A 15903-nucleotide genomic window follows, 5' to 3' on the forward strand; every position below is an offset into this window, starting at 1 on the left:
AAAAAAAAAAAAAAACTGTTAGTTTTGGATCAGGGTTCATCTCTTTTTGACCCGATTCACGAGCTTGTGTTAAATACTCCTCAGAACTTGGAAATTTCCGGAGAAAAAGCAAAATGAGCAGAGAAGTTTCATGCGATTTAGTGGGAGGTAGTAATCATTCAGGTGTTTTGGATACTTTGAAATCAAGATACCCTTGCGCTCATGAGCCTCTGCCTGCTGCTGCAACTGCAACACCGGATGACCGAAGATATTTGACATCTCTTTGGGTTTTCGAGGATCGAGAAGTGGATGAACCAGAATCCCCTCTACCCCCTAGTAAGTCTTTTCTATGATTTTGCTCATATAAGTTACTTAATTGATCGTTTTTGTGTCACTGTGTGTTTATGCATAATTATCCTCTCTGTTCTGATAACTTCTGGTTTGGGGAAGTCAACTCCCTGCTTATCTTCAACTTAGTGGCAGATTTGGTATATGACTTACTCTTGCACAAAGGGCAAAACTGTAAATTAAAATTTTAAAAACTGATTTAGTAGGGGAGGGGTACGTTCGGTAAAAAGAATATGGGGATGGGTACGATTAGCACAACCGTTGGATGATAATATGATTAAGTTTACCTTTTGGTAGTTGTTTCTATACATATATTCACAAATCCGTTGTCTTGAAGCAGCTTATTGTTCAGCTAAATAGTTTTAACTAATTATCAAGCTTAATTACTACTGCAAAACTAATTATAACGACTTAAGTCATACATCCAGTTTGGCAGCACATCTGGTCAGCATTGTAGCTTCTAAACTGGTATAACCCAGTCTCATGTAGTCATGCCTCTATTTTACTTTTTCTTCATAGCTATAATATTAGTTTTTGCAATTTAAACTGGATTAGTTGCATACTGTTGCGACCACTCTTTTTTCTTATTATCAATCATAGTAACCTTCTTATAATCTGTAGGCTTCTCTAATCTGATGGTCGATCAAAGTATCATCGACCCGCACATGATTAAGGAAAAAATCACATCTGTTCTCAAGGTCTTAAAATTTCGTGAGCAGCACGTGCTAGTTCAGTTTTGGTCACCTGTTACTGTCCAGAAGCGGTGGTTGCTAACGACTTGGGACCAACCTTTTGGTCTTGGTTGGGCTGATGAAGAGCTGTACTCATATAGAAAAAAGTCTGAGCGGTTTGCAGTTGTCGCAGACGAGGAACACACAGAAAAATTAGGTTCACCAGGTCGTGTTTATAGCCATAAGTTGCCAGAGTGGAGTTTGGATGTACAAGGTCAAGATACAAGCAACAATGTCCATGGATATATTAATTTACCTGTATTTGAATCTAGCAGTGATAGCTGTGTAGGCGTTCTTGAGATCATAACATCATCGAGTTATGTTGATTTTGCGTTTGAGGTTCAAGAAGTCTCAAGAGCACTAAAGGTTGCTGCAATATTCTTACTACCATATTCTTGTGTTATTTGTTTCATACATACATACGTACATACAAATGCACTTTTTTATTGTTCTTCATACTATGAATTTGTTCACTTGTTAATCTTCATTTTTTAACTTGGCAGAACCAGAATCTGAAGTCTCCAAACGTGTTTGAGGATCCAAGCTTAAGTGTGAGTGGTGTTCCAAGTAACCTGAACTTTCTCTCTCTATGTATTACAGGCGGCAATTTCAATTCATCTACTTATGAAGCGCTATTTTGGGTTGTTTTTTGGATCTTAAACGTATCGGATAAAAAGGATTAGCTGAAAGGGAATAGATAAAACGGGTTTAAAGTCACTCAAATTCTATAGTTTTAGAGCATACGACATCCTAAATCATTTTTATCAAAAGATTCAGATTATTCACTAAAATGGTATTGTTTTATTAATCATACTTAACTCATATATTAAATATAACTGATTTCTTGTTTTTGAAAAAAAAATAAAATGGACAAAAAAGTGTTTCAACCCAAACCCACTAAAGATAACCTGTCTATGTAAGTATGTAAATGTATATGTGTGGGTCGGTGTATATACGTCCATGAGTCTATCATTAATATTTAATAATTAGGACAGATTGCAGATGAAAGAAGGCGACGTGAACTGGATGAAATATTCAAAGTTTTAAAGACGGTTTGTGACATTCATAATTTACCTTTAGCTCAGACATGGGCTCCTTGTGGATATAGTAGTTATGTGGCTAATTCAGAAAATCTAGAGCAGAGTTGTAGTAGTTTCAACAGAAACTGTATAGGGAAAGTCTGCATATCAACAGTCGATTTACCATTCTACGTTCGAGACTTGAACTTGTGGGAATTCCGTGAAGTCTGCAGAGAGAGACACCTGGACAAATCTCAAGGAGTTGTTGGGAGATCATTGTCATCCTGTGGTGCATGGTTCTGTGAAGACGTAACAAAACTTGACGAAGACGATTACCCTTTGGTTCACATTGCCCACTCGAGTGGGTTAAATAGCTGTTTAGCTATCTATCTCAAGAGTCCTGAATCAGATGCTGAACATGTCATAGAGTTCTTTTTACCAGCACATAGCGCAAACGAAACAGGCTTACGAAGGTTGATGGAAACATTTAAGCAGCAGATTAAGAACTCTTCTTGGATGCAGTTAGATATAGTATCGCCTCCCCAAGTTCTTGGAGGAGTTCCGTTTAATTGGGACTTTGAGTCTCCACCTTCTCCGTTGAACTTATTGACTGAAAAAGGAGAGGCACCGCCACCTGAATCAGAAAATATGGAAAATGAACCATCTAACTCTGCCGCAGGAGGAACAAGCCAGAACAAGATTGAAGATTTCGATATTGATTCAGGAAAGATAAGTAGAAAAAGGAAGAGATCGGATAGAATGATTAGTTATGAGGAAATAAAGAAACTTTTTGGAAAGACAATGGATGAAGCCGCAGCTATCCTTAATGGTGAGTTCATAGCTTGCAAATAATGTCAATATTTGTGTGCTTAGTTTCCTTTTAATATTCTCATTTTCACTTTGTGCCTACATTGTATTTATGTAGTTAGCAGATCTACGTTGAAGCGTATTTGCAGGAATCATGGTATACCAAGGTGGCCATACAAGACCGGTCCTTATAAGAGTGATGCCGATACCTTTATGAAGTCAGATCAAACAGATGTAGCTGTCTTTACATCTGAAGGAACACATACCCCACCTCCAGTTTTTGGGGGCGGGTCCAATGAACCGTTTGGTGGTACAACATATATAACTCAAGACCCTGCTGTTCTTACCGAAAATGCTAAGCATAGTTCCACACATGTACCCCACCAGAAGGAACTAGCAAATGTGACGTTTAAGGCAACATATAGAGACGATACTATTAAGTTTACATATCGCCTTTTAGATGGATTGGTAAAGCTGGAGGAGGAGGTTGCAACGCGGTTTCATCTCACAATTGGAAGCTTTAGACTAAGATATAAGGATGAAGATGGCGATATGATAACGATTGCTTGTGACAATGACTTGAAGGCATTGGGCGCTTTTATGCAACTAACTTCTACTAACATGATTAAACTATCTGTACAAATGGTTGCCGTTCATAGCTCTAGTGCTTAGTTTTTTTTTTCAACGATTATGTATCAAACCCCTTCTGTTATTTTTTTAACTGGAATTCTGTTATCATGTTCTACAACTTTCCTAGTTAATCCTGCGCTTTAACCCTGCCAAAAAAAGACCATACGTAAATAAGACATAAGAAAATATAGAAATACCCAAACCGTATAGAAATTGTGTTGTCGAATACCCCCTACCCCCGGCAATCTAAGTTCAGAAAACAACAAACAACTTCAATTACGTAAAAGCAAATATGTTGTAATGGCATAATGAAGACTTTTAGCAAAGATATCAACAACTTGGTCGTGCGGCTCAATTTTAACCGTTTTGTTCATAACATTCATTTTAGCAAGATTTAAGCCAGATATAACACGTGATTATTTTATGACATTATTATATAGATATAACATGTTCAAGAAAATAACTACTTTCGTAATGTTATTGTTAATATCACCCGATGAGATTAGCATTACATTCCCTAATCCCTAGTCTCTTTGTCATGTGTATTAACGCCACTATATCCCTTTTTTCGAGCTTTGGCTTTTGTTTACCTTATCTGTTTTACTTATTGATGAAAAGAAAAACCAGTAGCAAAAGAACTTGGTGAAGAAAGGGTCATGAATCTGATCGATTGTCTGAACCTGAACCGGTCCACTATCATTCTTTAATATCAATCATTGACTTGACTTAATGGGATTGGTTGTTATAGTCAACTTTCTATAGTATTTCTTTTTCTTTTTTATTGGGGCCAACGATGTTGACAGGTAGGTTAATTTAGTACTAAAACCTTGTTGGCAGTATTTAATTTATATAGTTTTATAAATTATATGGTACACGATGATTGATGTAACGTGCCCCGGGTTATCCGTTTTTGCCCCCGTGCCTACTATAGTACTATTCCAAGTCAATATATTACAAAAAGCCTGCCATTTATCATTTATCTATGGACGATATTTACATCCAAGTTGGCGCTATGATTAAGTCATATTGAATCACATGTGTTCTGGCTTCAACAGAGATGTGATATAAAGATTTATTTTTATGTGTTTATTTATAAACATCAAAAATAATATATAACAACACAAAAGGTAAAAGTTACGCATGCATAAATTTTTGAATTAATTACACTAATGTTTGGTTTTGGATTCAAGTTTTTAGAAATTACAGTGCATTGTGCATTCAGACATAACACGTTTAGTCCTTAAGACTAACATACATTAATTTCTTTTGCTAAACGTTAATAAAATGATCAATATACCAACACTTTATAAAAAATGAAAAAACCTTTTCTCCTCCTCGCCCTCACCCCCGGCCGATGCCACCCTTCTGTTTTTTCTTCTTTGTTGGAACCTTCCCGTCCCATCTTCAATGGTTCCATAAATTAATGGCCGTGCACATGAAGATAAGACCGTGAAAATAAATTGTTATATGGGTTGGATTCGAAACAAACAGACAAATCTACCCAGTATAATTCCATTTATAGCAAAATGTTATTGGTAGGATACGAGGAGTGTGTGATGATGGCAAAACTTACCTCTATCCCATATGTTGAGACCCTTGGCTCCATATTAAAAAAAGTTATAAGAATTATCATAAGCAACCATACAAAAATATTAATATTAATAATGATAGCTGTCAACAACCATTAGCCTACAATAAGAAGTAAAGTATAGTAGCTACCATGGTTGTAAAACAAGGTTTACAAGGCCGAATACTCTCCGAGTAGTCGCTACAAGGTAGGCTGCCGAGGTGATTTTCTTCGACTCCGCCTAATTACTCGGAGTCGGTCAAACGCGGTCAACCTCGGTTAGAATTGGATCTAGTAGGTCAACTCGGGCCTAGTTTGACTTAAATAATAATAAAACATAATTTCTAAGCCTATCATATTAAAGAATGAATATCATTTTCATGTATTTTGTTATAAATATTAGTAAATTTATGTTATTAATTTGACATATATTTAATCTCCAAAAAGTATTTTCTTTGTAATTTTACATGTCCGAGTACTTCCCGAGTACTCTCCGCCTATACCGAGTACTCTCAACTCCCCAGTCTACCGACTAGGGAGCGCCTAGCGACTTTTGCAACCATGGTAGCTACATGTAAACAAAGCAAATAAATAGGAAAAACAAGCTCTAACCCTACGCAAATACCTATATACTCTCTAAAACAACATTACATCCAAACAACACTAAGTAAAGGTTAAGGCTAAGGCCACAAGACAAAACTAAAACATGTATACAGTCCCCTAGAAGTCTGTAACCCCAATATAGCTTTTCTAAGAACTCATATCCCTAATTATGTCTTCTGTGACATACAAATCTAGCAAATCTTACCTAATCCACTCATCTTATGTCAATTTGGGTCTGTCTTTACTTGTTTTCCTTACACGGTAGGTTGGATTTAAAACAAATGTAAGAAATTATTAGATGGTGAAATCATAGACTTTGAATTCAGTCAATTTCCACTTCAAATCCACTTGCAGTCACTGCCCCCCCCCCCCAAACGACTCGCATCATGACCAAGTCCAAAATGTGAATTTTTCTTGATGAAATCGAAACTCCAAAAGTGTTGTGATTATTGTTGTCAGTTGGTTTGAAGATCAACTAGTTATAGTACAAGAGTTGAAAGGGTTCTTAATATCTATTGATTTTAAAATAAACTTACACACAAACATACACACGGTTAGAAGTTGGCTACAAAGTCAAAAATTCCTAAAAAGTGTGAGAAACCATAGAAGTGTGACATGTGACAATTTTATAAAAAGTTATTTACGTTTAAAAAGATGGGGGATATTGCATATGACTTGCATGTGGGTTACTGAATTAAGACACGTTATACCCTTAATCAAAGAAATCGAACAATTTAATTAAACACATATTACAATTTTGACACTCCTTTAATCTCTTCCATCAAATACCCTACTTTAATCTCTTATGGATAATTATTATTTTAGTTTAATCTCTTCTAATTAATTATAAATAACTCTCCTACTAAATATTATTTAGTTAATATCTTATGGATAATTATTATTTACTTTAATCTCTTCTAATTAATTATAGATAACTCTCCTACTAAATATCTTTTTTTAATCTCTTCTCCTTAACTGTAGATAATTATTATTTAGTTTAAATTTAATGTATACTTCTAATTTATAATATTATTTATTTGATTTTCTATATCATATGATAGACACCTACTAGACATAAAATCGAAAAATATTTTGGATGGCATCAATAACTTAAGACATAATATAATTACTAGTGGGAATGCCCGCGCATTGCGGCGGGTGTCCCGACTGATATCAATTTCAATTATGATGTCTATTACGAACCACAATCCATTCCGGGTTTCTAACATTTACTTCCATTCAACAATAGCCGCATAATACTTTTCAATATAACTTAAAACATTGAAATGATGTTGCCATGGAAAATCAACCATTTAAAACATTGAATTCCAAACCTGCCCTAACTATAACTTGGTACAACAAAATGAAAATTAAGCAGATTCAATATCAAGTTTAGCTTAAAAGTAGCCATCTTCAAGTTCATTAACCGCTGCATTTATAAATAACTAACATGTGAAATATAATTACACAAAATAATTTTTAATAAGGAAATTGTTATTTTAAATGGCTTGAGTTATTAATGTGGGATGATGAAATTAACATTTCTTGCTAGCATAGAGAATTAGCAGGTTAAACAAAGAGCTATTAAACAATCAAGAGGTTTGGGAGCAATTATTAAGAGAAAATATGTAAAATCAATAGATTATGTAGGAAATTGCCTAAACCAATACAACTCGGGTCATGGGTTAGTTGGATAACAATTGTTCTCGACTCTATTGTAGCTTTTCTACCAAAACCAAAAAAGTTAAGTGAAGATATGCAACATTCTCCATGTGGATGATGTTACGGTCACCCAAAGTTTATTCAAATGTTCCCCAACCTCACAGTTGTAAAATAGAAATGGGCAAAAAAACCAACCAACTAATTTTGAGAATCAGCCTGAGCGTGTTTGACAACATCTACAGAATCAATGGAGTTGCCATACAATTTGAAGAGTCGTTCAGGAAACCGGATCTTTTTCTTCCACCTTCTTGATCAATGTGACAATGTGGGCTAATATAGGCAATATCTACCAGAAACAAGTCATCATGTCTTGTTAGTGTCTTCTGGAGCTGAGCATTTCACTGGATTGCTGGATATATCATTTTCTCATCCTTGAAACAAGCATACACGTCAGCTGAGAGGTATGGCTATGAATTTTTTATTTTTTAAAACATCAATCTAATATTTCAAAATTCTTACCGGTATATCCACATAAAAAAGGACTTACCAAGATATAACTCCAACATGCAGTACTCATTTATGAAATTTCATAAACACTACTCAACAAGATCAAAGGTGAATTCGTCATCCGCTCTTTACGAATAATATGAAGGAAATTAACATTAGCATCAATATTAATATAATCAATTATGAACGATGTTTAAAAAGATCATATTGCACTATTATCTTTTAAACAAGGCATTAAAATGTGAAAGCATAAAACTTTATTAGATCTAACCTTGGTGTTAAAAAGGGAGAGGTGCACAAAAACGATGAGGTCTAATACCAAGGCGCAAAACCGGCGGGCTTTTCGTACCCGAGGCGCAAAGTGATTATATAATTTTTATATACATCCTATAGGTGTTTAGCATCCCTTATACAAAATATAGCTAAAAATTAGTTTTATATATGATTTATCCATAAGTACAAGCCAAAAAACCTATTGTACAATAGTTGGATGCATAAAACAGCATAAAAACACCCCATGTACAGGAGGCACGTGCCTCATAAAAACCTCAAAAAAATGTGCTTTTTTGGGTCTTTTAATTTAATTTAGCATATACCCCAAATTAACCCGCTGATAAGTACACGGGTCAACTATTACCATAAACCTCAAATTAACCTTCCATTTAATTCATAAAACTCTTGACAAAAAACTTACCTATTAATCCTTTTAACATCCACTTTATTGTTACGCAGAACCTGGAATCTGATATTTCTTGGCAGGATAGCGTGGGATAGCCTGAAACAAATAACCGGCAAAAAAGATTAGGTCTAGTAAAGGCGGGGAAAGAAAAGAAAGCCCGCAGGTGTCCATCGTAATGCATACACACAAATGACCAAGATCATCACACAATATGTGCAACAAGAGCCCATTTCGAAAACTATTACCTTTGTTTGATTGCGGATGGAAGTCATCAGCATCAACAAAGCTACAATTTAGAGCTTTTGCAAGCAGTTCGCCTAGTTCTACATAACCCATGAAACTTAAGAGTTTTTATAAAGAATTTCAAATAAATTACACCAAAATCATGATGAAACTCACGATTTTCCGGCGCCACCAACTCCCATTAACACAACAACAATTCCTGCAAATTTAAAAGATGAATTGAAAGCAACAATAATTGAAGATACAGTTGACAGATTATTAAAGAGAAGACAAGATTAGGGACCTGTGTGATCTGAATCCATGACTCCAAGCTCAATAAAGGTCCACGTTGTTGCCATAATCACAAACATTCAAACAAACAGTTGGTGGGCATCAGAAAGATTATCAGATTGCAATAATATACAAGCAAATTAAACTATAGGGGTGCATCAATTTGCAATGAAACAGATCAGATGGAGAAAGAAGATGAAATAAATTAAATTATTAAACAACTAATTAGGGCTGGTGCATGAATTAATCTGAAAGGGGTTCAGTGATGACGAAAACCTAAAAATCAACGGATATCAAAATAAGTAGAACCTGTAACAGGTGTTCATCAAACCATCATCGCCGCCGCCTGAAGACGGAAGTTTCACGGTCGTCTCCATCACCGATAGGCCCCCTCTCTTAATTCCTGATCTTCATCCTCCTCCCTCTTTCGATTTCTCCTTATGTCTCTCTGTCTCTTCACTTTCCTGGTCACGGAATCGCCACCACTTGCTTGAAGGGACGTCGCTTCATCCAGATCCATTGTAACCACCACCGTCGCCATGAAGAAAGAAATGAAGAGGCAGCATTTAATCCCACTACAAAATCCCAATTTTAACCCTACGACGTCTTAAAAATAAAGCCAATTCCCTATCATATTGGCTTGCACTCCCTTGTAAATGTTGCTTAATAACTTGTACTTGTAGTAAAATTACAATTTGGTACATCACTTCTCCTTTTTATAATAGTATAGATATGTATAATATGCACTTTTTAATAAAATAATACCAAACAAAATTACAAATACAAAATCATTGATTTTACTAATAATAACAAAGTCTTAATTTCTTTTAAATAATTCAAAAATATATAACTAATACATATGACATTATAATACAGTTAACCCGTTTATCATCATACAACCTCCCAACTATTCAATCATATTTTTTTTCTATCTTATATTACTAAATACATAAATATTAATACTAAATTTTATCCTACTTTAAATGTCAAATAAAACACTTATATTTTTCTAATAAAATAGTATCCTTAAATTAAATTGTTCATTTAAGATATTTTTAAATAACCAAATTATTTATCACCAAAACATTCTATTAATATATTATTTATTTTTATTTACATTATTAAAAAGTTAGTATATCAATTTTATTACATAATTTTTAAACAAATAGTATATAACTTTCAATATTACTTAATATATAAAATTAGATTTATTACGGGTTTTTTTATATATAATTTATATTTTATCACTCAAATAGCTGCTTATTTGCTTCTTGAATAACATGTTTGACCACTGTATCTTTTTTTAATAATCATCTCCGCAATCACCGTATTTATCGCGTACCGAGTATATCCATTATTTTTTTAAATATAATTTTCTTATTATTTGGTATATAAAATCATATTTATTCAAGTCGTGTAAAAACGAGAGTTTTTAAAGATATAATTTTTTATTATTTGGTAAACAATATTACATTTATTCAACCCGTTTAATACACGTGGTTTTAAAGATATAACTTTTTTTTTATTATTTGGCATATAAAATTACATTTATTCAACCCGTACAATATGATTCTTACAAATATAACTTTTTATTATTTAATATATAGAATTACATTTATTCAACACATGCAATAAAGGAGATTTTTAAAGATATATTGTTTTATTATTTAATATATACAATTCATTTATTCAACTCGTGTAATACACGAGGTTATAACCTAGTAGCTATGCTATCAATATCGGCGATATATCGGTGCTATATCACCGGTATATCGGTTATCGGACCTAGCCCCAAATACCGGTTTCGTATCTCGGTCAAATATCGGTCAACGATAATATCAGTGGTCAACACCGAAATATCGCCGATATTTTGTAAAAATCATATCGGTTGTCTCGCCGATATCTCGTCTGGGCCCAATTTCGACCGTATAACGACCTCCGGCGGCTGAAAACAGAAGAAGAAACATACCTGTTGGCACTTATCGACCATATATCGACCGTATAGCGACCTCCGGCGGCCAATTCCGACGCCTCTGCCGGAATTTCTGCTGTAAACCAGTAGCGGCTGAGGGAACAACGAGAGACAGGAAGAAGGAGAAGAAAGTAGCGGCTGATGATGATGAAGATGCGTGTGTTACTTTTAGGGTTAAATAAGTTTTAAGTATTTCAATATTTACCCCTCTATCTTTCACTAGTTTATACTTAGTCGTTTAAACTTGTATTTTTTTTACATAAAAGCACATTATTAGTTTGTGTATATAAATATTTAACCCCTCTATCTTCACTAGTTTATATTTAGTCCTTAAACTTACAAATCTACGCATAAAAAGTATAAACTTAACATTATATATATATATATATATATATATATATATATATATATATATATATATATATATTTATGCACTATATTAGAAATTACCGATATATCACCGCGATAAACGATATCTCAGATATCGGTCCTTGACCGATAACCGATATTTTTCCGCATTAACTGCTTAGCCTAGTATATATATATATAGAGGGTAAGGTTCATGCGAGAACCACCTTTATTGCGAGAACCAATGTGAGCACATGGCAAAATTGTAAATATATTGAATTATAACAAAAAAACACACGGTGTCAAAATTGTAAATATATGGACTGTAACATAAACACGTGTGTCCCCTGTTTTAGGGTTTCTTCATCACATTTGTTCCCAATCCACAATCTGCATCATCATCATCATCTGCTTAGAACTTTTAAAATCACTGCCTCACATCCATCACGTCCCCGATTCTCCTCTAGTTTGGACTTTAAACAAACATTAAATCACAATACATCACTTATTCATGTCCGATACATCTGATAACCTACAATCATCATCAATCCGTGCGATTAATCCAACAAAATCAAGATATACTCTCCACTATATCAGATAGCAGCAGTTTGTCATCAAAATTAGTCGATGTCAGTGCATTAACAACATAATCATCGATCGCACATTTGTATTCCAGTCTAAATTAGGGCAAAACGATCGTAATCATCGAGGTTTGTTGCACAGATAGGGATAATCGAGGTTTGTTGCACAGATATGGATAATCGGAAGAACACACATCGTCTAACGGACTATCGATTATCTGTTGCACCGTTCCGTGAATTTGTAAGTTTATACACCTTGTTTTGTAGTCGTATATGATAAAACAACTATTAACCGTCGATTCAGACATGTTATTATGTGGTTATTGCATTTAAACAGTTGTTTCATAAACGAATTATTGAAAACTGTGGTATATATATGTTTTTTTAGTGAACAGAAGGGCTAATGTTGTGATGAACTATATGTAATGCGGTACTGATGTGTTGTTTTATGTATTTTTTTTATTAAGTAATGTTGTTATGTGCATAATGTTGGATATGATTGGTAACACGGAAGTTGATTTGGTAAATGATAGGGTTTTTACTACTGAATTATGACTGTCGACAAGTTATGTGGTGTTAATGCACATGTGCATTAACACGATATAATAGGCTTATACTGAATAGGCAGAATAGGCTTATACAGAACAGGATAATAAGATAATTTTATGATCTATACAGTTAATGCACATGTGCATTAACACGACATAATAGGCGGAACAGGATAATAAGATAATTTTATGACCTATACAGTTAATGCACATGTGCATTAACACGACATAATAGGCGGAACAGGATAATAAGACAAATGTATGATCTATACAGTTAATGTACATGTGCATTAACGCGACATAATAGGCTTATGCAGAATAGGCTTATACGGAACAGGATAATGAAATAATTTTATGATTATTGATATTATTTTTTAGTATTTTATTATTTTTTTGTTTTGTATATTATTGTAGATCAACAATGGGAAAGATCGAAGAAAGTAACTTTTGTTTTGAAGTCAATGGATGAAGGGTCAAAAATATGTCGGATACAATGGAAGATGATTATGCGACTTGAAATGGAAGATGATTACGCGACAATTAAACAAAGAGGTAAAAATCGAAGAAAGTAACTTTTGTTTTGTCTATTATTTTTTATCGAAGAAAACCTGTTGATAAGCTCAGTCATGTTAATGCACATGCATAGTTATGCACGAATGCATATTTTACCAGATTATTTCAATTAGGTCAGTTATATGGATGAAAATGTGCAGTTAGGCACATGTGCATAATTTGCCAGAATATGTTAATAAGGTCATTCATGTTGTTGAACATGTGCATAGTTATGCACATGTGCATAGTTTGCCAGAATATGTTAACAATGTAATTTATGTTGATGCACATGTGCATATTGTATATAGTAATGATAATGTTAAAGTTAATGCACATGTTCATTGAGATTGTATGTTTGTTAATCATATGTTTTTTGTTTTGTTTATTATTGTAGATCGATGACGGAAAAAAAATCAAAGAAGGTAACTTACGTTTTGAAATCAAGTGATGAAGAGTCAAAAAAATGTCAGATGCAATGGAAGATGATTACGCAACGGTTAAACAAAGAGGTAAAAAAGGTTGACTAATATTCGATGATGCAGTTGGGAGTTTATGCACATGTGCAACCCTTTATTACTTTCAAGTTAAATGATATCATTTATGTAAACACATTAAATATATCTCATGTAGGTGCACAAGAAGAAAAAAAAGCATAAATAGGAGGACAAGCAAGCAAAATCACTATGAAAAAATTGAACAAGTAAACGAAATCCCTTTATTACTTCACAGATTGCGGGTTGTTCGCTATGCGACATATGGAGATGTATAAAGGGATTGGTGAGAAGTTTGATTGCATATTCAACAAAAATAAAGAAATTCAAGACTTGCAACTTAAGAACATGAGAGTGAAGATAGCAACAAAATACTGTCGTTATCAGAGGCGAATGATCATGTTCGTGAATGTCACACCCCAACCGATGGCGGAAACATCGGGATGAGACGTACAAATTGCTCAAAACAACATAACACTAAATGTGACAATATAATTTAAATCATTTTATTAATAACCAAAGTGAATTACATAGTCTCAAATAAACAAACAAAGGTGCAACAAAAATTTGAAATACTAAAATGGGTTTCTAAAATCCATCCTAGCTTGTTTCTTGTCCTTGACCTTTCATCCTGCAATATGTATTAAAATAAATCAACAAAAGCATGTTGGCGAGTATACAAGTTTTTATACATAGCATAGTACGTGTTTAAAATGTTGCTCATATCCTAATGTGAATACAATACCATACTGACAGTATATACTCGAAACGATGTTACTCTACGTGTCCAAACCAAAGTTTAACGCAATTAAAGTGTCCAACCCAAAGTCTACAGGGTGGTTTTAACATAGTTTAACCTAACAATACTCGTTAATATAACGAGAGGGGCGTTTCTCAACCTATAGCGCTACCATTGTTAGGGGAGGCTTGCAAAGTTAATGAACACATAGTCATGAGAGTTTACAGTAGCATAACATGTCTACCATGATTAAAATGTATCACATAGAGTATGGATATAGTGTGCATAAAATGTTTGATGTGATGGTGTAGTTTGATAAGTAATACATATTGCACCCAAAAAGTGTAAAACGAAAATGGGTCACGTATACTCACATTGATTGCATTGCGATTTCTTGTAAGTAACGCACGAATAAGGATGGAGAATTCCAAGAGAAAGAGAATGGTTATCCTAGATAACACGTAACGAACCCGTTAAAATTGTAGATAAAATCTTAATTATTTATTGTTTATAACTTTATCTCATTATAACCCTTAAATGTTTTAAAAAGGTTTAGGATGTAAATTGTTAATTACTTGTGGTGCTTAAGAGAAATAATAAGAAAATATAAAATAAAAACGAACTGTTAAACATTATTTGGATTTTATTTCTTTTAAATAAATGCCATAAGAAAAGTCATCTTCTTCATTATAATGAAGCATGTACGTTACTATCTTTGGTTCCATTTTTAGTTTGAAAAAAAAAAATAAAAGTTCATATTCAAAAAAAAAAAAAAAAAAACAACATATGATTGACTGTTTGTATAATTCTCATAAGTTTGTTAGAACATTAGAAAAGGTGTGTATTAACAGTAACTTCGAGAAATCATAGTTTAATTCCATTTAGACATTAACAGTTCATCACCTTCCTCATAAAAGAGACGAACCGAACATCGACTATATTGCATGTATTCTTTTTCCTTCAGATGTTTTGTAAGGTTGCAACTGGAAAAGGAAATATGATGTATCAACTGAATAAAACGATGAACAAAAGAAAACGAGAAATTATACCGAAACGGTTCGGGCTACACTCCGTCATGAGTTACAATTCCGGCTGCGTCTCCGATGACTTCTGGTGAACTTCGAATGAACTCCGATGAGTTGCGGGTTCGACTGAGAGTAGACAGAGACGTGGTAAACGTTATGACGGATACCGAAATGATAAGGAAGCTCTCCGTCAATCCCGTACGGCTCCGGTGACTTTTAAACGACCTCAGAGAGTGTGAGTCTCCGGCGAAGATAAGACTGTTGTGTAATGTGTCGAAGGTGGGTGTGAGGGTGTGGTTAAAACTGTGGCGAATGGCTCTGCTTTTATAGTTTTCAAAAGACTCATGATATATGGAAACAGGTTCGTGATTTGTTTGCAAAAAGGAAAATGTATATAAATCTTCGTACAATTAGGACAGGGCCGTCTCCGAAAATCCTAAAAAAATTTTTGGCCCTGTTCGAGATAAAAAATTTGGGCCCTATTCGCAAATCTTTATATAACATAAACTCATCAATCATTCAATTATATAACTAAAAATTCATAATACTACGACTACGATAATTGTTATGAAATAGATAAAAACAAATTAACAAAAATAGAT

General features: G+C 33.7%; 1 protein-coding gene across 1 annotated transcript; it reads left to right on the top strand.

Moving 5' to 3' along the window:
* On the top strand, positions 1-3645 carry LOC110872070 (protein NLP7). The gene is made up of 5 exons (XM_022120837.2): positions 1-315; positions 949-1424; positions 1562-1609; positions 2054-2906; positions 3003-3645. The coding sequence occupies exons 1-5, from the start codon at positions 114-116 to the stop codon at positions 3554-3556; spliced, it is 2133 nt and encodes a 710-aa protein (XP_021976529.1). The 5' UTR covers positions 1-113; the 3' UTR covers positions 3557-3645.
* Positions 3646-15903: the final 12258 nt, after the last annotated feature.

This window comes from Helianthus annuus, chromosome 17, assembly GCF_002127325.2.
Source record: "Helianthus annuus cultivar XRQ/B chromosome 17, HanXRQr2.0-SUNRISE, whole genome shotgun sequence".
Lineage (NCBI taxonomy): Eukaryota > Viridiplantae > Streptophyta > Magnoliopsida > Asterales > Asteraceae > Helianthus > Helianthus annuus.